Source organism: Tachyglossus aculeatus, chromosome 8 (genome assembly GCF_015852505.1).
Source record: "Tachyglossus aculeatus isolate mTacAcu1 chromosome 8, mTacAcu1.pri, whole genome shotgun sequence".
NCBI lineage: Eukaryota > Metazoa > Chordata > Mammalia > Monotremata > Tachyglossidae > Tachyglossus > Tachyglossus aculeatus.
This window is the reverse complement of record NC_052073.1, coordinates 18,444,490-18,466,803: the sequence shown is the minus strand read 5'-3', so window position 1 is coordinate 18,466,803 and position 22,314 is coordinate 18,444,490. Positions and strand designations below refer to the sequence as shown.

Genomic DNA, 22,314 nt, shown 5'->3' with positions numbered 1-22,314 from the left:
TGCCTGGTTGAACCAGGAGTACTTTTGTGGCTATTAATGCATTGTTGTTAGAAGACTGTGGCCTTAAGAGCTATGGCTTATATTCATTGTAGACTGTAGTAAATGGGGGAATGAGAAAGTGGATCTTTTGAACATTCTTGGACTTTTATCAAATTTTACTTAAAAATTCACTGTCATATCCCTTTCATTCTTCATAAACCCTTCTTGAAACAGTGGAAGAAACTGGTTTTTGTTCTTTGCTTTTCTGCTCCCTCAGTGTATTTTATAATGTCAAAATTAAATTGAATTGTTCTGCCACTTAAAGAAATTTTCTGAATGCTTGTTTTTTCCACATCTGTTGATCTTTTATTTAACAGCTTTAGGTGATAGTCTTCAGTTTGGCATGCCCAAGGTATATAAGTCGTAAACTTGTGATCCTAGTTTAGACAGCCAGGGTGGTGCTTTTTCGGATCTTTTTGTTGGTGAAACTTCAAAGTCCACCACCAGGACATGCTGAAGGCATTACTCTGCAAAAGCTTCTAGGTTTTTTGTTTGTTTGCTTTGTTTTGTTTTTTTTTTTTTTACCATTTTTGTAGATTTTTCAAGCTCTTGAAACCAAATTACTACTCCAAATCACTTGAGTTGAAAATTCCCAGTTTATGTCAAAGATACTTTCCTTGGCTAATGCTCTTAATTGCTTCCACAAAATCAGGGTTTTAAAGAGAGAGCATTAAACGGACTATAATTTCCCATAGGAAATAATATAAACTGCATTACTGCATTCGCAAGATCCAAAAAAGTGACAAAATAGTAAACACATTAAGAATCATAATATAGTTCCATGATAAAGTAGCAATGTAATAAGTACCAATAATAGATTTCAAATTTGAGTTTTTGTGTATACATATATAAATACAGGAAGTCCTTGACTTGAACTATCATATGGCCAATTGCACCCACACTTTCTCAATTTATACCATTTCAGCTTTTCAATACATTCATTCTGACTGTACAACACTAGCTCCATGGATTTTACTTCTAGTGAAGTAAACGTTAATTACTGTATTGTAGAACATCACTAATCAATATAAATACATTAATGTAGCTTTATTAGTGATCTATAATATACATATACAGTTTATACCTTCTGGGTAATTTGGGTTTAAAAAAATGGGCTAATTCCATTTTTGACAGTGTTCATCTAAGAAAATTAGTTCTGATTTAAAATGTTTCAACGTAATGTTTAAGAACCAATTGCATTGTGAGTCCTAGGACTGCCTGTATTTAATTTTAAGAATGCCTTTTCAGCAAAAATGACACCTTGTGCTAATACACTAGAAGCCTATTATGTATACTGAATAAAAACAGGCTTTTATCACTGTATTCTTTAGTCAGAGTGCTTCAAAATGTTGCATTGGCCTGGTGGAAAGAGCACAGGCCAGGAAGTGAGGGGACCTGGGTTCTAATCCCGGCCCTGCTCCTTACCTGCTGTGTGACCTTTGCCAAGTTACTTGGTGCCTCAGTTCCCTCATCTGCAAAATGGGGACTCAATACCAATTCTCCCTCCAACTTAATCTGTGAGCCCCAAGTGGAACTTGATTATCTTGTATCTGCGCCAGTGCTTTGGTGTAGTGCTTGGCATATAGTAAACACTTAAATACCATCATTATTATTCAAAAGGTTGGAAGAAGTGTTTCAGCCAAAATATACTTCACAGTGCTTTCTCAAAGTGATAGTGCTATAAATCAATCAGTTGGTTGATTAAGTAATGCTGGCATTAAAATTCAGTAGTGCAGTTGTGAAAGAGAAATGTTATAAAGGCTATGCAGTGTTAGAACTGTACGGAATGTATAGTTGTATAGTGGACAGTTGCATGAAACAGTTTCTTTCTCCAGTCCTGCATGTGCTGCTTATTCGTTTTTTCCCCTCAATATCCGATTTATAGCAAAAACACTAACTTGTTTAATAAATGCATTGCATTACTGGCACCCCCAAAATTCCAGGTGAACCCTGGGTAATAGCCACCCCCTAATACATGCAACCTGAGGATAGATCCTGCACTATTTGCTGATGTACCCCAGAATCCATAAACCCCGCTCCCGATGTTACTTCCAAACCCTCCAGGTAAGCAAATTCCCTCTCTGCTCACTTCCTGTTCTTCTTTTTCCTAAGTAGTCTTCTAGCCCTTTTGTTTCGCATACCTCAAACCCAAAGCTGTCTTCCTCTGCCTCCCACTAGTATTTTAAAGTCGTGATGTGTGAGGTACTTAGAGTGTGGGCCACTAACTAGCTGTAGGAATGGGGGCAAGGATGGACTTGGACAGCAGTTGCCGTGGCCACTGTGACACCGTAACTCCTACCCTTTCCCTTACCTGTTTGAAGCCCGACCTTCTCGTCTTTGAGAACAAGACAGGACCGGGAAAGTGAAAGGGCCTTGTGATGACATGGTTCACTGGTATAAGGAGAACTTGTTGTGGGCAGGGAATGTGTCCGTTTATTGTTATAGCGTAATCTCCAAAGTGCTTAGTACAGTGCCTTGCACACAGCAAGTGCTCAATAAATATGATCAAACGAATGAATTGAATGAAAAGTGCCAAGGTAAGGAGGATGAACAAGAAAAACGTATTGGAACAGGGGAGAGCAGGAAGGAAGTGGGATGAGATTTCAGAACCTAACTAATTGCAGGTAAATCCATGGGAAAGCATAACCCACAGTTTAGCAATTCACAATACAGTCTCGTTTTTGAGGAACTTATCATAAAATATGCTTGTACGGTGCTAAGTAGGACCCAGTCATTTACCTAAACTAATATTTTAGAATCTCCAGCGGCAAGCAGCTAAATTATTTGAGTAAACTAAATTAGGACGCTTCCCTTTTCTAGATGACTCATACCGGTAGTTGTAGTAGTAGTAGTGGTAGTAGTAGTAGCAGCAACAGTAATGAGATTTGTTGAGTGCAGTGCACTATATAGGAAGCACTTGGGAAAGTACATCAGTTAACAATGAATTTATCTTCTAATTATTTTCAAATAGTCACTTAAATCCATTAAGACGGATGTAACATAAAGGACAAGACTGCGAGCCCATTGTTGGGTAGGGACCAGCTCTATATGTTGCCGATTTGTACTTCCCAAGCGCTTAGGACAGTGCTCTGAACACAGTAAGCGCTCAATAACTACTATTGAATGAATGAATGACAAGAAAATCAGTAAATCACAGTATCAGAACATTTGAGATGAGGAAAACCAAGTAGCGTCCTTCATAAGTTTTTGTCACTTTTCACTGTTTTGGTGAACTGTAATACGTTGCTGTGCTAAAGGTGTGCTTCTGAATAAATATGTGCATGTATTGAACTTTGCATGACATCATTTTTGAAAATTAATTGTGTTTCCAGGATGGAAAAATTGAAGCGGAAGATTTTACTAGCAGGTTGTACCGAGAACTTAATTCTTCACCTCAACCTTACCTTGTGCCTTTCCTGAAGGTAATTTCTATGTCTCTGAATTTGCAACAAGCAAAGTCTTTTCCAAAATAGCATTAGACTTAAATCATGGTATCTAAGATTTTGAAAAGAGAAGCAGTACATTGTATTGGATCTTAAATTTTATTCTGTGCGTTTAGCAAGTTTTCAAGAATTCCGTGTCAGAGAAGCATTCTTTTAAATTTTAATGTGATGGAGTCAAAAGTTTTATTTGCTTAAAAGAAAAGTTAGAGTTGTATGTTTGTCTGTAGTAAATGGGTGTAACTACTGCTTTGAAGACAATCTCAGTATGAGTCTAAAACTTTAATAGGATAGAGACATGAAATATGACTCATGCTTGACGTGATACATTATCAAAGCTAGGGGAAGGGGATGGAATAGAGATGCTTAGGCTCCTGATCCCTAAAAATAAAATGGGGAACTGGAGTTTTTGGGCCCTGAAGACGGTTATGTGTAACAAAATCCGCAAGGACACTGCTGTTAAAATCAGTCGTGTATTTTTTTTTAGAAGTTAGCACCAACTCAGAAATCACTTTCCTGTTTCCTTTTCTCCATGTCAGAGGAGTTTACCTGCCTTGAGACAGTTAACCCCAGACTCGGCGGCTTTTATCCAGCAAAGTCAACAGCAGCAGCCCACGACACAGGCAACGACAGCACTTACAGCAGTGGTGCTGAGCAGCTCAGTTCAGCGCACAGCAGGGAAGGCCACCGCCACTGTAACGAGTACCCTTCAACAACCGGTAATCAGTCTAACGCAGCCTACACAAGTCGGCGTCGGCAAACAAGGACAACCAACACCACTGGTATGGAGAATGAAGTACATTTTCTGTTAATTTGTAGTCGGCTGGAGTACAATGGTTCTTTCAACTCCCGTAATTTAAGCATTTATGTCAGCAGAAACCTTTTTGTAAACATGCGAAGGAAGTTCTCACTGAGGGGAAAATCCTGTATTTTAAATAGTTAAAATGTACGTCAGAAATGAAAGGCCCCTATAATTTTCCATTTTATTTTTTAGAAAAAAGAAATAAGCAAATTGCCTTTCAACTGCTGGCATATCCATTTTTATGAATAGTTACTACCAGCTTAAACAAATACCAGTAATTTTTTATGGAGCCGTAGTAAGATAGTATCTTTTGAAAGAGACCTTTTTGTATTTAGAACTCCTGTTTATCCGTCAAAGGCCCCCCTCTGAATAGTTTTCCAGTTTTGAATAAAGTTATGTAGGTTCACTTTGAAATACCACAGGAAGCCAATTGTGTGTGTAAATTAATCAGCCAGGTTGGCCTACCTTGTTGGTGCAGTTTGCTGGAAACTTTCTGATGTTGAAGATTAGGTATATAAAAGGAAGTTCCTTACTCTCAACTCACCCTCATTTGACTTATTGCTCACCACTTTTCCCCTGCTTTAAAGTCCTTTGCTCTGTCAATTTCACCCAACCAATATCCCACGCCTCCTTGGTGGGTCTTCTTAAAAAGTCAGCTTCTCCATGTGAAATTCTGATTCATCCCAATGTGGGCAGGGAATGTGTCTTGTTTGTTGTATTGTACTCTCCCAAGTGCTTTGCTCAGAGTAAGCGTTCAATAAATACGATTGAATGAATGAATGAATCCCATCCTGCTATTCCCTCAGCCATTTCAGCCTTTAGATGCTATTCATTGGTTTATATATACACAAATAAATAAATTACTGTCTATTCTCACTAGCAATTGTTTTAATCCGTTGGCTTGTTGTCCCATTAGAGAGTAAGATGCTAGAGGCCAGGGACCAATGCTGTGTACGTCTTCACAAACACCGAAGTTCAATGCTCTGCACAATAAATCCGATTTTAGTTGGAGAGACTATTGTAATTTCTGGAAAGATGCTTACTAATGTTCTGTTGGCCTTCATCAGGTCATCCAACAGCCACAAAAACCTGGGACTTTGATAAGACCTCCACAGGTAACATTGACACAAACCCCTATGGTAGCACTGCGGCCGCCGCACAATCGTATTATGCTTACTACGCCTCAACAGATTCAATTAAACCAACTTCAGACAGGTAAGAGTGTGCCTTTAGTTGTCTGTCTAGTCAATATACCATCAGAAGTCAGGGTTAATTTCGGCATCATTAGCCAGTAGGATTCTTGAAGTTCTTGTGTGGTTGGTTAGTGAGCAGAAACCAGAAAGAGCTTGGGCAGTTCCCATGGTTTCCTCGGGTCTTGGTAAAAATTCTAGAAACAGTAGACAAAAAGGGAACAGAGTGAAAACCATACAGTGTTTTTGAATTGAAATCTAACACAAGGAGATTTATGGCAATAGAAGGAAGAATTTAAAGCAACAGATCTATATACGAGTTTAGGTCTCGGAAAACTGAATTTTTGTTTTTCACTTATTCTTAAAATAGGAAAAATCAAACCCAAATTCTAGTCTTTAGGAATTTTGAGTTCTTAAGAGAAAGGTACCACAGAAACATTTTATATTTTTTCAGATTATGTAATTTATATACTAAGATGATATATCTTGGGGAAATTTAAAAACAAAGGGAAAACCACAACACTTACGTACTTTAAATTACATATTATAAAATACTTATATTTATTCATATTAATGATGTCTCCCCCTCTAGACTGTAAGCTTGTTATGGGCAGGGAGCGTTTCTGCTAATTTTGTTGTATTGTACATTCCCAAGTGCTTAGTACAATGCTCTGTACATAGTACGTGCTCAATAAATACAGTTGACGGGTTGATTGATCAATGCTAGTTCATTTCGTCTGCAGAAATAAAATTATAAGTATTCATCACCTCTAATCTTCAGTAGTATGTTATGCTATAGAAATACATTTTTAGTGTGAACTTGGTGAAGTGTAGATAAGCTGCAAAATGCTGACTGTTCAGTTCAATTTAAATACCTGAAATATGTCCCCGTCTCCCCCTTGCCTACTTTAACTTTAAAAGTACAAATTCATCTAAAATGTCTAATGTCATTTTAAACAGTATCTCTCCTAATTTAACTCTTTGTTGTCTCCAGTATGAGATGCACGGAGTAAAAAGCAAGTGATTCTTGTTGGTGTTTTGTTTCCGCAGTTCCTGTTGTAAAACCTACTGTATTACCTGGAACCAAAGCTCTTTCCACTGTTTCAGCACAAGCCACTGCCGCACAGAAGAATAAACTTAAAGAACCAGGGGGAGGCTCCTTTAGGTATGGAGAAAGTCCTTGTAAATTCATTCAAAGAAATGTATATTCAAGAGAGTTTCTCACATTTAGACAGGTTAGACTTTTAAAAATCATTTAATTGTTCATATTATTAATCACTTTGTATTTGTTTTATTCACTTGGGCACCCAGGATTAATGGAATATGAACGCAGTGCTCACAGCCCAGAAAATATGGCTTCTTCCACACTATTTCAGGCCCTTTAAACTGAACACAAATTAGTTCTTTGCCAGCTCCAGCACATTAAAACAGTATGTTTTTTCTGCTGCCCTTTGTGTTCAGTTGCTCTGAGGATTATGCTTCATAAACATGTTAGGATTTTTGAGAGGAAAAGAGTTTTTCTTTTTAGCTTCTAGGAAATGAGTTGGAAAAAAAAATCATTGTAGACCATTCTTTACTCTAGAATGATTAATTTCTTTGCCCTAGAACATATAGTCCTTTTAAATTGTAATTCGCTCTGATATTTTGGCTGCCTACACAGCGTCAGTTATGGAAGCATCATTGTAAACTAAATGAGATTCTCATGGGGAGGCATGGATGTGTAGAAGGCTATTAGTGATCACTTTTATTATAGGAAGCAACAAGAAAATGTGGCTATTTAAAAGAAATTAAAATAAAATTAAACAAAACAACAGGAAGTTTTCTTATAATAAGCACCCAGAGGGCTCCAAGCAAATAACAGGCATAATGAAAATTGCTTTGGTGGTCTTTATTAGTATTCTTCTTATTTTTTAATATTAATTACTTATTTTTGGATTAAGGGAATGAGATTCAGCAGTACAGTAGTTTTTGGGTTAGGAATCCCATTTCCGTTTTGTGGACAGATTTGGATTTGAAGCACTTCAGAAGAGCAAATGGGGGTAACTATCTTTGTAGGCAATCATGACAGATTCTTCCATTTTAAAAAGTTCGAACACTCATGTCAAATTACATTACTTGTTTTGTACCTCTCCTGTGCTGCTGCAATGATCTTCCCCTCTTCCTCACCCTCCCTTGTCTTCCCAGGGATGATGATGACATTAATGATGTTGCGTCAATGGCTGGAGTAAACTTATCAGAAGAAAGTGCGAGGATATTGGCAACAAATTCTGAATTAGTGGGTACATTAACAAGGTCTTGTAAAGATGAAACCTTTCTTCTTCCAGCACCTTTACAAAGAAGGATATTAGAAATAGGTATGCATATGCTTATACGTCTCACTAGCACTGCGCTTGCATGTGGGTTTGATGTTCAGTATGGCCTAAGTTTCTTTTAATATTGACCCCAACCCTGAAACTTTGCACAGATTTGGGAAATTTACGGTCTTCAGAACAACGTTTGGTACTTTATTTCTTGCTTTAATTAAATCCATAGGATTATTATGGTTGTAATAATCTTCATAAGGCAGTTATTATAGTTGAAAAGAACACTTAAAACCTATATTGCTGGAGTCATTTAACATTAAATGAAAGAACAGTTGGTTGTTTGGGGATGGAGGAGAGTCAGCAGAATATGTTCTGATATGGTTAGATGGTAAAAAAAATTTTTAAAGAGATCTTTCAAAGCCTAAACTTTAAATCTAGGTAAAAAGCATGGAATAACAGAATTACATCCCGATGTAGTAAGTTACGTATCGCATGCAACGCAACAAAGGCTACAAAACCTTGTAGAAAAAGTATCGGAAACTGCCCAACAAAAGAATCTCTCTTATAAGGTAATGGTATTTTGTTTTCTTAAATAATTCTGCCACTCTAGTCTCGTACTACTCCATTTCAGCTATGGTGTGGAAACATTTTCAAAATCTTGGCAAGAGGGCTGCCCTAAGTGCCAAAACCTTCTCTTTTAAGCATGTGTAAGACTTTTACACAAAGTTTTCTTTGCTTCCAGCCACATGGTGTTCCCAACTGCTGTACAGAATGGCTGGAGGGGAGGGAGTGGAGAGTTAAATGAGAATTGCACAGTAGTCGAATTACAAGTGTATTTGACAGGCAGAATGTTTACAGATTTGCCACTTTGGTCATATGCTGTTATTTTTAAACACTAATTTAGCAGTGATACTGTCATACTGAATATTTGAAAAACACAATCCTCGCACACACAGACCTGACATACCAAGCAAAAAGTCACCCATATGGATACAAACTTATTTTTAAGGAAATATTGTCAGTTTTCCTACAGTGTAGTTGTTGGGTTCCTAAAGACTATCACACTACTGAAAACCCACATCCTAGTGCTCACACCTTGCCAGTGCCACGTGCACGGTCAAAATCATTTCTTCCGATACCGTACTTTGCTCTGTCCACATCGGCACATGTTGTGGAAAGAACATTCCCTAATTCTCCAATAGCATTGTGTCCCAAATGCAGAATGAAACCGCATGTTAGAGAAATTGGGAGAAACAAGGAGAGTGAGTTGTGGGGAGGAGTTATTTTTTATCTAGTTTTGGGATAAGGAAAATCCACTGACCACTTTCTCCACTTTTAGAGTAAGCTTCCTGGAAGAAGGGACTTTTGGGCTGAGTACCAGCGAGGTGAAAGAATGAGGGTTAAGGGAGTAGATGGAAGTTCCTGAACTATTTATGTCTAAGCTTGGGGGCAGTAATTATTGATGATTAGAAGAAAGAAATGAACTGCCGACATTTTGGTTACTGTTCTCACCTCTAATATGACCTGAAATCAGAAAATGTTAGCCTATGATCAGATACCAAGTGAGATCAGAGAGCCAGTAAATAACCTGAACAGCTCTGAATATAAGCTTACAGAAAACCACACATAATGTTATTTAATTCAACTGTGCAAATTTATCAGCTCAGTTCACATTAAGCACTATTTTTGCCCCTCTCCCAGGATGATGACAGATATGAGCAGGCAAGCGACGTCCGGGCACAGCTCAAATTCTTTGAACAACTTGATCAAATTGAAAAACAGAGAAAAGATGAACAAGAAAGGGAAATTTTGATGCGAGCTGCAAAGGCAAGTGCTTGGATTTCAGTCTGATACGTTTGGTGGGTTCCACTAACAATGCCCTAGGATTAAATAGTTGTTTGTTTTATTGACAGTCATGAAGGAACTCTCTTTTCCATTTCTTGAAGCTATTTGACTTTGAGAATTTTCTAAGACAACTCTGCTTTTTTCTAAGACAGCTCTGTTGACTGTAGGCTACTTATTTTTCCATGTGAAAGCCGTCTTTTAGAAATTTGAGAATCTTATATTTTTCTTCTTCATTTTCCTCTCCACCTGCCCGATTTGCTTGGATTCACTATTTCCGCTTCTCTCCTCTCTTCCATTCTTTCTCAGCTTTAGATTTCCTCCGGTCCTTTTACATGTTGCACGGGCTCTCTACATTTGTCTTGTGGAGGGAAAGGTTCTGCAGAGAGAAATGTCACGGACTGAAACTTGGTGCTTTTGTGGGAATTACATTTAATTAATAGCATTTGATTGCCTGGTAGGGCCTGGAGCTCTCCAGGGGAGGGCTTTATTTAATCAGTGGCATGGAGTAGTAGTCCCTTGGTATTTGTGAGAGATGGGTTACCGAAAACCCCACCAATGAGATGAAACCATGAATTCCATCTGCACCCAACGGTGAAAGTTTATTCCCAGAGGTCTGGGCTGTCCCAGGCTGGGGTGAGGGTGGCCCACTGAATTGGTGGGACTGATTCCAGCCGGCCATGAACAGGTGAAACTGCAACCCCCTCCTCCACCGGCCCCCACGGACTACGGTTGTGAAGCCTTAGTCTGTCTTTGCCCCTACAGATACTGAATCAGCATTATTGGAAGGTTTTATCCTTTAGTTTTTGATTAATTGTCACTTAAAATGTAATGAGGGGTTATTGGATTTAATAGTATTTTCACAGCCTGCCGTACCTGTTGGGTCCTTCATCAGAACTTCCTTGATGGTGCTGTGACCCGCTGAGCCCCTCCTTAAAGGGTCTTCAGAGAGGTTTTTGTATTGAATGAGTGGCACCTTAGATTTCCGTGCTTTCCTATAAAACTTATGAATTGGAATTTTCCCACTCAGTAAAACAATGTAAAGTCGTTAGCCATGCATCTAGAGGGTCTAACAAATGGGGATAGAAAACAGAGGGGAAAACAATGGGGCTAGGAAATGAAACAAACTCCGAAGATTGTTTAGTCACAATTTAATTTTTTTCCCTTCATCTTTCTTCAGTCTCGATCTAGGCAAGAAGATCCAGAACAACTTAGGTTGAAACAGAAGGCAAAAGAGGTAAGTTTTTCAGTACAGCATCATTATTAAACAATAAAGAGGAGAGACCTTCCCTAAGTTTTCATTGCCTTCTTCCCTACCTCTTTGCCCATATATTTAGTCCCACCCATTAAGTACGTAGGTACTCACCCCTCCCCGACAAAACTTATGTGTAAACCCTCTACCCAGTTACTTCCATTACCTGTGGCTTATTTTAATTCCTCTCTCCCCTGTTACATTGTAACCTCCTTGAAGGGAGGTGTGATGTCTACCAACTGTTTTGTACTCTCCCAAGCGCCTTGTGGTACTCTGCACACAGTGACTGCTCCATAAGTGGATCAATTAAAGCATAAACAGAAAGGAGACCAAAATTGTAAGTTATGTTTTTTTAAATACTCAGATGCAGCAACAAGAGCTAGCTCAGATGAGACAAAGGGAAGCCAATTTAACAGCATTAGCTGCAATTGGTCCTAGGAAGAAAAGGAAAGTGGATTCTCCGGGACCTGGATCGGGAACGGAGGTATGGTAGCCTTTTTTGTTACGTAAATTCACTTGTAATAGTTTTTCTTCCTCCTGGATACAATAGCCCATTCCCTAGCCTTTGTCTTTTCCCTGGTTAAGCTGTACTCTGCTAAGGAATTTAATGACCTTGTTTTAATGGGGATGAAGAAGTCAGGAATTCCCATTGCCATGCTGCTCTCTCTTTCTTCATCTAATTCCCACACCAGCCTTCTCTCAAAGATAGGGGAGTTGGGAATTTCTGGAAGTCAGAGTGGGGCAAGTGTTACTGGGGAGCACACTGTTTGCATCATTACTCCTCTTCTCGTGAGCCCCGTGTAGGAAAGGGACTGTGTCTGATCTGATTACTTAGTATCTACCCTAGTGCTTAGTACAGTGCCTGGCACATGGTAAGTACACAATTATTATTATCATGTACTTAAATACCATTATTATTATCTTTGGCTAAGGATGCTGAAGTTGAACGATGATTCTTTGCCCTAGGTGTGATAATAGTCATGTCAGTAGGTTGTCATAGGATCAATCAGTCGTATTTATTGAGCATTTACTGTGTGCAGAGCACTGTACTAAGCGCTTGGGAAGTACAATTTGGCAACATATAGAGACAGTCCCTACCCAACAGTGGGCTCACAGTCTAAAAGGATCATCACTTCAATATGCCTTTTAAAGGGGAAACAGCAAGCTCTTCAACTTTACCTCATTATTGTCAACACGTGTTTCCCAGTAATAATAATATTAATGATGGTATTTAAGCGCTTACTATGTGCCAAGCACTGTTCTAAGCGCTGGGATAGATACAGGGTCATCAGGTTGTCCCACTTTGGGCTCACAGTCGTGATCCCCATTTTACAGATGAGGTAACTGAGGCATAGAGAAGTTAAGTGACTTGTCTAAAGTCACACAGCTGACAAGTGGTGGAGTTGGGATTTGAACCCACGACTTTGGACTCCCCAGCCCGGGCTCTTTCCTCTAAGCCACACTGCTTCTAATATCATATCTAATAATATCAGCTCCCCTATAATATCTGGCTCAAATTGTGGCGGACCCCTGCGTTGTAGTATGGACTGTGATGAATACTGGGCAAGTGCACAGTTTTTTCCCCACATTGTACTGCACTGGATCTAAAATAGGCTCATTTTCGAATAGCATTCTAGCCAAAACACATGGGGGAAAACACATTATGGCTAAATGGATTGCATACACTAGGATGTTGGTACCAGTTCATTCAAGAGTTAATCAAATATGGACAGGCTCATTTTACTCCCCTTTTCCCAAAAGACACCTTAGGCTTCCACATGGACCATATTATTTTTGGCTCGAGTGAAGACCTCCATTTTTGTTGCTGCAGTTAAATGTTTAATATTCTGCAAACTTTGACAAAGTGTAAAAGCTCCGTTATGGATATCCAAGTTAAGACTGTCCAACAAGGGCCATTAAAAGGGCTCAAAGGACTGTTTCCTGATGGAGTTAGAGTGAAAACCTATTGCTGAAACTGTTAAAGGGGGAAGCTGAAACTGTTAAAGGGGGAAAGTTAATCACATTAACAGAGTAGGAAACTGGGAGTGTAAGGGACAGACACCGGCAGGAAAGGAGGAGCATCACTAATTGACAGTGAATTGATGCTGAAGGCTGATTAATTAGAGAGATTAAGGCCCCAAGGGAACTTCACACCCATCTGGAACCACTAAAACTCTACAGATAGCCTCTTTACAAGGAATCATGGCCTTAGAGTTGCTAAAGTTTCCCAGTTAACAAAATTCTTAGTGTTTAATGCTTAGTTTGTGCGTAGGCGGCCACTGACGGCAGTTGTATCGCCACAGACATCAGTTGGCAGGAGGGTGCTGTGTTTGTCCAAACCTAGAGCATTTCTCCAGAGGGCAGGGGGCTCTGCCTCACTCCACTTGTTTCAGGGCTGTCATATTCCCTGCAGTGGGTCTGTGTGAAAACAGATGATGATTTTTGTTAAGCACTTACCATGTGTCAAACGCTTCTAAACACTTTGGTAGATACAAGGTAATCAGGTTCATTCATTCCATTGTATTTATTGAGCACTTGGGAGAGTACAATATAACAATAAACAGACACATTCCCTGCCCACAGCGAGTTACAGTCTAGGTTGGAAAAAGTCCCTGTCCCACATGGGGCTCACGGTCTTAATCCCCATTTTACAGGTGAAGGAATTGAGGCACAGAGAAGTGAAGTGACTTGGCCAAGGTAACATAGGAGACAAGTGGCGGAGCCAGAATTAGAACCCAGGTCCTTCTGATTCCCAGGCCAGAGATATGTATTGGGCACTAGGTGGGTACTGCGCAGAGTGACTGGAATAAAATCAGATGACCATTTTAAGTATGCTCAAATGGGAATACGACTGGTGGGGACAAGAGAGCGGGGGTGGCGTTGCCAGACCACTAACTGTATAATCGATTCCTTCTTTTGGGTTCTCTGCTTGGAAGGCATTGGGACTGGACCGAGGTTCACCTGTCTTTTAGGACACAAGACTCCATTGCCTTGTTTAATTGCTCCACCTTATGAACTGACCCCTAGGCAGGACAGTTAGAGCCCTCACTTAGGAAATCAGGGCCTTAATGGAAGTTTCAGATCATTTTGGCCAGTTGTGCCATGAGAATGTGGGGGCATTATCATCTGCTAGGACTGCTAAAACTGAGCCACAATGGCTTAGTGGGCCAGACCTCACTCGGCTTGAGCCTAAGGAGACCAAGATTGTGCTCACTTTATGCAGGGTTGGGGCAGAGGAGAGGAGAAAGGTACGCTGTGACCAAGCAGCAGTGGCAACGTGGCGTGGCCCAGAATGAGTTGGACCTAGGTGGCAGAGGCCGACGATAGTGGGGCCAGAACTTGGTGGCAGCTGTGGCTTCTCTCTTCCTCTCTCAACCCTCCTTCCTCCCTATTTCATCTCTTTCACTTTTTTTTTCTTTAACCAGGTAACAGTATTCCTAGTACGTGTTAGGTTTTTCAGGACATAGATGAAATAAGGTTACCCTTTAACCTTTCAATAAACCAGATTTGTTGATGCATGCTTGAGTAAAATACATTGAATGCTCCTGATTTGTTAAAACTTTATAAAGGCCATTAAATTGATTGGATTATTGGAATTCAAATTAGTTCTTTTATCTACAATAAGATGTCAATATATCCTTATGTATGTTCTTAAAAATTTAACTTAATAGATGAATAGAGACGGTTCTCTCTACATTGGTCTCTCATGCCAGTTTTGTACCAGAGCAACCTATTTAACATTTAAACTACACAAAGAACCCAGCGTGGCCCAGTGAACTAGCGCATGGGCCTGAGAGTGAGAAGGACCTGAGTTCTGATCCTGGCTTTGTCACTTGTCTGCTGGGTGACCTTGGGCAAGTCACTTCACTTTTCTGTGTCCCAGTTACCTCATCTGTAAAATGGACATAAAGAGTGTGAGCCCCATGTAGGACATGTACTGTGTCCAAACTGATTAGCTTGTATCTACCCCAGTGCTTAGAACAGTGCCTGGCACATAGTAGTGCTTAACCAATACAGTTAAAAAAAAGGCCAACAAAGAACCAAAGCAAAGCAAAAAAACCCCCCAAAAACCAAGTGTGAGATGCTCATATTTTTCTTTTGGCTCAATTTAAGAAGATCACTATTCTTTATTAGGTGGGTTCGTGCAGAGGTTCCACTTTGCATGGGTTAGTAGGAGATCAGAAGACTTTGGTGGCAAAGTAGCGGGGAGAAGGAAGGGAGAAGAGTCTGCCCAGCACTGACCTGGACCACTTATAAGTCCTGCCTGAATGATGCATTTCTGGGTGTATGAGTAGCACAAATGAACGGACCTAGGAACGGTCAGTTTATCCAAGGTAGTTACCGCTGTTACCTCCAGCAGTATTATTAAGCCTTTCCCTCAATTTCCAGAAACAAGACCCAGTTACTGTTCAGTGATTGCTAAATAGGTATTTCTGCCAGAACTGATGCCTTAGAACATCATTTGGTTAGACTGCAATTTAAGAAGAATGACCGCAGTGCCAGAATGTTTAAAGTAAAGGGCAAAGGAATCTCCTTCGGCAGAGATGATCAGTTCATTCTCATTGCTCAGGCAACTGCTTGTACTACTGCAACAAGAAACATGGTGTATTGTAAAGTGGTTCCCACTGCCGTGATGATGAACTATAGAGAGGGGTCAGAGAGTGTGAAAACAATACAGACTGCTTGAAACAAACTCTTTGTTTATCATAACATTGCATTTCACTCAAGACTGATTCAGTTTTCAAACCACCTTCCTTTAAAACCTTATTTCCCTTTTCTTAAACAACTTGAGATATACCCATATTTTCTTGCCACCTGCAAGCTCCTATGATTTTATTGGGGTTGATGTTTAACCATGTTAATTCCTTACCTTGTCTATTGATATTAAGAATATTAATGAGATTGTGTGTCTGTTTATAACATTTTGGGGGGCTTGAAACCTTTTCAGTAACATTATTTTAGATTTTGCAAGTGTGGTTTACAACGAACTAAATTTTATCCACATTTAGGGAAATTTTCCAGAGTTTGATGCCTGTCAAGTTTGCAGTTTCCTTACATCAAAAGTGACAACTTCAGATTCTCTTACCTTTTCGAAGAAATTGCGACAAGCTGTAGCCACGTTCAGACTTTCCCTGTGGATATTTTACATGATTTGCTCTTGAACTTTCAATTAGAAAAATGTATAATTTAACATTTTATTAATTTAGCAATTTAACATCTTATTATATAACTTAAAAATCAGTACATTTACATTTTTGCACTAAATGTTGAATCCTACAATATTATTAGGGATTCAGAAGGGAAAAGGAATCAGCATCTGAGTTTCCAAAAGGAAGTAGGATTTGCTCAGTATGGTATTGAAATCTGAAAAATAAGTTCCTCCCAGACTAGGAAAATGAAAATGCTACCGAAGGTTTATAATGTAAGTATTATTAGTTTAGGTATCGGACAAATCAGATTTTGCAAAGGGAGTTTTAATCATTATTTGCAACTTTTGAGAGGAGAAGTTAGTCTATTTCTAATCAGACGTCATTGTTTCTGAAATCTGAATCAATGTAATTAGAGTTGCAGAATTTTTCACAATCCAAAATAATAATTGAGAATGTCAGGAGTTAAAGACTGTCTTTTAATATGTGAATTCTTTGCTTTAATATCCTGAGGGAAGTAAACTACTCTTGCTGCATGTTGCAGGTTATTGGATAAACTAAACAAAAGGGATGAAAGAACAGGGGAAAAAAGGGAAAAGAGCAAACTGGTTTCTTCTGTGTTGAGATTGGGAACCTGCAATTGCAAAAGGCCGAGTATTTTTAGTCAAGGGAAATAAATGCTTGTTTATATTTGTACTAAATGCTGATGAAAAAATGAGAAAAAAAACAACTTTCCACCAACTCGACTTACTGTCACTAAGTCTCCATCTGATTGCTTCTCCAGGCCAGGGAAATGTGGAGGTCATCTACTTAGGGCCAGTCCTGGTCAGTGATGTAACATAGTGGAGGTATTAATTTTCCAGCCAAGCTGCTTTCATAAACTTCTGCTAATAACCCCGGAAAGTAGGCAGCACCGATGGAGACTCAAACCCAGCCATCTCCTCAGATTCATGTGAAGGGTGAGGATGGGCAAGCCTTGGTTCTGAGACTTAAAACCTGAGATCCTGGAGGAAGGAACTGATTAGTTATAACGACTTGCACACACCCCTGCCCACTTGGTTGTTGGTTGCATGTTTTTACATGCACAACCCTTTTTCCAGTCATAGTAACCACACAGTAGGGCCAATGCTGTACTAAACTGCTATAACCCAGTAGGTGGTTTCCTTGGTAGGGGGAATGGTCGTTGCTGTCGGCAATATTTCAGGATTCCCGCTGGAGCTCTCCACCTTGTGGGGAGCCTTACTTTGCCCCTTCAGTCAGAAATCCTCACCACTGACAGCCTGGCCTCAGCAGGAATTCCCATACTTGCAGGGGCAGGATCCTGGTCTTCAGCTTTCCACAGGGTATGTTCTTTCCAGTGTAAATACCAGCGGCTTGGTAGTTCTCAGGGGTTAATGTGCATATTATCAGAGTCAACAGACCTGAGATGATTGCTTATTTGGGAACCTGACTGGTGAGTCTTCTCCATAGATTTAACCACAGCATTTCAATTCTTACATTAAGTGTTCTTCTTCTGCCCCCTTAAACTGTGAACCCCATGTGGGACAGGGACTACATAATGATAATAATAATACTTGTATTATTTGTTAAGTGCTTACTAGGTGCCCAAGCAGTGTTCTAAGCTCTGGGATAGATACAAGGAAAGCAGGTTGTCCCACATAAGGCCCACAGTCTTAATCTCCATTTTACAGATGAGGTAACTGAGGCACAGAGAAGCTAAGTTACTTGCCCAGAGTCACACAGCTGACAAGTGGCAGAGCGGGGATTAGAACCTATGACCTCTGACTCCCAAGCTCGTGCTCTTTCGACTAAGCCATGCTGCTTCTGATCTGGCTTCTATCCCACGCAGTGCTTAGCACATAGTAAGCGCTTAACAAATACCACTGTTATCGTTATTAGGGATGGAAACCTGATCTGGGCATCGACACATTTGCTTCCTTCCTCCGCTACTGGCTACCCTGTTTCTAGATGAGGAAGATTGCTAACCATACTACTTTCTCCTCTTCTGCCTTCTCCTCAAAGTTTCATTTCTAGGCTAGCAATATTACTTTTGACTCCCAGGCAGCTTCGCATGATACAAGACACTTTGCTCCTTTCTGCCTCAAAGTCCATTGATTCACTTCTCTTAAAAAACAAGATTCCATTTCTCTTCTCCCAGGACCCATTTGATGAAATATGACTTGCTTTTCCATCTATTTAGAGACCTATGTGGGGGTCTGGTCTTTTGAGGAAACCATTATACTATGGTTTGATATGACCTTATTTTCATGACTTAAAAAAAACAATGGCAACAATGAAAAACTGAAATCACTCATTGAAGAAATTCAGCCATTCAAAAGTAGACACATCAAATAACAATAATAATAATGATGGCATTTATTAAGCACTTACTATGTGCAAAGCACTGTTCTGAGCGCTGGGGAGGTTACAAGGTGATCAGGTGGACCCACAGGGGCTCACAGTCTTAATCCCCGTTTTACAGATGAGGTAACTGAGGCACAGAGAAGTTGTGACGTGCCCAAAGTCACACAGCTGACAATTGGCCAAGCTAGGATTTGAACCCATGACCTCTGAATCCAAAGCCTATGCTCTCTCCACTGACCCAAGAAACTTCTGTAGTAGATTTGTCCCCTTCATAAAAACCCAGATGAGAGCTATCAGGTGAAGGTCGAACATCCCTATCAACTGGGGATGCTTTGTTTTCCTCTGGTGTGATTTAATTTTTAAAATCCTTTCCTTTTTTTATTTTAACCCCCCCCCCCCCCCCCCCACACACACACACACACGCAAAGACTAGTGTGAGATGGGGTAAAAATGTATGGTTAAATACTAAATGAAAAATGCCTTTTACATGCTTATCAGTGCAGAACTGATTTTCAGTCTCCTTTCCAAATCCCATTACTTAATACTTCCAGACAACATTTGATTTCTATATGACATCCACTGGATGTATACTTTTTATTACCTTAACATCTCCAACTTGAAAATTTCCACCTAAAATAAGGTTACCCTTTAACCTTTCAATAAACCAGATTTGTTGATGCATGCTTGAGTAAAATACATCGAATGCTCCTGATTTGTTAAAACTTTATAAAGGCCATTAAATTGATTGGATTATTGGAATTCAAATTAGTTCCCTTATCTACAATAAGATGTCAGAATATCCTTATGTATGTTCTTTAAAGTTTAAGTTAATAGATGAATAGAGACGGTTCTCTCTACATTGGTCTCTCATGCCAGTTTTGTACCAGAGCAACCTATTTAACATTTAAACTACACAAAACCCAAGGAAATTAGCCTGCTTAAGAAGAACAAATAAATCAGAAGTTGAAAGGGCAAAAAACAAGCGACACTGGAGCTATCTGGCATGGAGAACTTCAGCTTCAGTAGAGGGACTCCTGTTTGCGGTTTCTCTTACTGCCTTGGAAAGCCAGCATGATTATATGTGGGTGAAATGTAAACTTGCCAGCGACCACATCGTTGGAATAGTTAAGTGTGTGTTTACTTTCTTGACAGTGCTGGATTTCGGCATCCAAAAAGAACGCATTAACTCTACAAATGTGTGTATATATGGGAGCAGCAGAGTCATCGGTGAAAGGACTAGGACACATACCACTGCAACAATGTGTGTGTCCATGTTAGTCACAGACTTCCTTGAGAAGCAACGTGGCTTCGTGGAAAGAGCCCGGGCTGGGAGTCAGAGGTCATGGGTTCTAATCCCAGCTCTGCCACTTGTCGGCTGTGTGACTTTGGGCAAGTCACTTAGCTTCTCTGTGCCTCAGTTCCCTCATCTGTAAAGTGGGGATTAAGACTGTGAGCCCCATGGGGGACAATCTGATCCCCAGCTCTTAGAACAGTGCTTTGCACATAGTAAGCGCATAACATAGCATCATTGCTATTGTTATTACTCATTGTCATCCGGAAGGCAGTGGCAAAAGGGCTGGGGGGCCAAGGGTCTTACCCAATATTGTTTACAACTCTCCATCTAAACCTCATAATCCGGACCTGTTTTCTTCCTTTCTCCACTCGTAGGGATCTGGCACAAGCGCAGCGGTCCCGGGCAGCTCTGGAGTCGGAACCACCAGACAGTTTACGCGACAAAGGATAACGCGGGTCAACCTCAGGGACCTCATATTTTGTTTAGAAAATGAGCGAGAGACAAGCCATTCACTATTGCTATACAAAGCATTCCTTAAGTAAAATGGAAAAGATCAAGGTATTTTTGATGGAGACGCCTGGGGACGTTTTTATATATTTGCAGATTACGCCTTTTTGTAACAAGCAAATGGGATATTGTTTGAAAAACAACCACCTCTTTACACGGAACAGTTTTATATTCCTGTTTATAAATCAGCTCTTCAGTATGAGAGAAAAATACATTTCTGTAACAGTGAAAATACTTGCAAGGCCTGTGGATTCTGTTAAAGGACAATTAAATCTTGACTCATCTTTGATTGAGTGGCCTTCTTGCCAAACAAGCCATATATAAAGACTGATGGAATCGTTTAGCAAATAATTAGCTATCCTTTGTCAGACCTGTAACAGTTTCAACATTATTTGTGCATTTTAGTTGTTCGACTCAACTAAACTAATTACATAGGTATATATGTCTACAGCCGATGACCTCATTTCGTTTTTTATTTTTATTTTTTTAAATAGTCAGTTGGCAAAGCAAACTGATTTTTAGATTATTTATCTTGCTCCCCTCTCCCCAACGTTCAAATTCTAGAGGAATACTCAACTTTAGAAACATAACCTCAGTTTGTAATCACATTACTGCTTATTAGAGGCCCTGAGAGACCATAAAGGAGGGTTCCTTCTGAATGTGTTATCAGCATCTGTAAAAATGCATTTTATTTGCTATAGTTTGTAAAGCTGTAAAGTTAAAAGAAAAATGAAAACCTTTTCAGCATAAATATATTTTACTTGCACTGTGTTTTTTTAGCTAAAAAGTGAAAGCTTAGATTAAATGAAATCAAAGTTGAGAGGAATCATCAAAAGACTGTTTCTCAGTGTGAATCAAGTGTTGAAAAATGGTTGGTGTATTTTGTCAGTAATTGTACATAATTTTTGGCACATAACATAAAAATGGCTATGTAAACTATAATTATTTTGCTAAAAGACTGTATGCAAGCTGTGGGCCAACTTTAAAGATGTCCAGAGCAAAGTCCCTTCTTTGTACCTATTTTTTTATTACAAATATACTAATTGGTTCTTTATATTTTCAGAGGTTATTGTATTAAATTGTCTATTGATAGTACTTTTATGACTGTAAATATTTTGGCTTTCTTTGTGTGACTTCTCATGGTAGAATTTAACTCTCTTGCGTGTAAACTGAATGCTGATCAGTATTTTTATCAACACCTGACAACTGTTACACCTTTTATTTTGTCTTTTAGGAAATCCTGTCTTTCCATTTTTTCATGTAAATTTTGCACAGTTACTTGTTCATATGTAAATATTTTACTTTCAAAAATGAAGTTTTTAATTGCTATTGTTTTATATAGGATTGAAAGAAAATTAACTCCTTTATTAAAAACAAATTTATCTGTATTTACTCTGTTTATTTTTGCTCCCTCTCTGCAGCTTTCATTTTTCCCTTTCCCCAACTACAAACTCAGCTGGCGGAGGCTCTAAATTTAGTTCAGAGTATGTATTTTTTGGTTTGTTTGCTTAAGTTCCTTGCTTTGACAGTGGGCTATGTCACTAGCCCCTGGGCCGGAAGCCACTGTGATTGATAGTAGGAGAAAGGAGGAGTCGTGCCAAAAAGTTGAATAACTTTTAGAAGACCAGCTCCTGTTCTGCCGTGATAATACCACAGTGAACAGCAAGCCACTTTTTCAGAGGCAGATGCACCGTTGAGCTAAATTCATCTTCTTATGTAACAAAACGGGTAATTCTTACGCCCAAGGGCACCACTGGCCTGTATGGGAATGGGATTTTGTAAGTTGTACGATGGGTTTGTAAATTATTTTTCTCCCTCTGAAAATTCCGTATTTGTTTGTGGTCGCAGTCTACCCTATAGTCACATTTTATTCTAAATTACTACTTCAGTAACCTGGCTAACCAGAATTGTCTGTGAAACTGGACTCAGAGTCTGGGCAAGGCCTCTTTGAAAAAAAAATTTACTTGTATGTCAAACCAGCTGGCAAAAATAGTACATTTTGATCCTAACTGGCCTACGCGTAGACCAGAGTGACACAAAATACCCGGGCCTTGATTATCAAGACATTTCAGACCGGTAGCCTATTTGGGGCAGGAATTATTTGGGTAATTGAGGCCAGACTATTTTTAGACTT

At 39.5% G+C, this 22,314-nt stretch overlaps 1 protein-coding gene across 1 annotated transcript in view; it reads left to right on the top strand.

Annotated features, from left to right (window-relative positions):
- The window catches only part of TAF4 (TATA-box binding protein associated factor 4), a 67,712-nt gene extending 46,191 nt beyond the window's left edge, over positions 1–21,521 (top strand). Inside the window, 10 exon segments of the mRNA XM_038750031.1 lie at positions 3,372–3,461; positions 4,019–4,261; positions 5,349–5,496; positions 6,522–6,636; positions 7,656–7,825; positions 8,213–8,343; positions 9,476–9,601; positions 10,797–10,853; positions 11,233–11,352; positions 20,048–21,521. Of these exon segments, the coding sequence (XP_038605959.1) occupies positions 3,372–3,461; positions 4,019–4,261; positions 5,349–5,496; positions 6,522–6,636; positions 7,656–7,825; positions 8,213–8,343; positions 9,476–9,601; positions 10,797–10,853; positions 11,233–11,352; positions 20,048–20,215 (1,368 nt within the window). The 3' untranslated portion in view covers positions 20,216–21,521.
- The last annotated feature ends 793 nt before the right edge of the window (positions 21,522–22,314 follow it).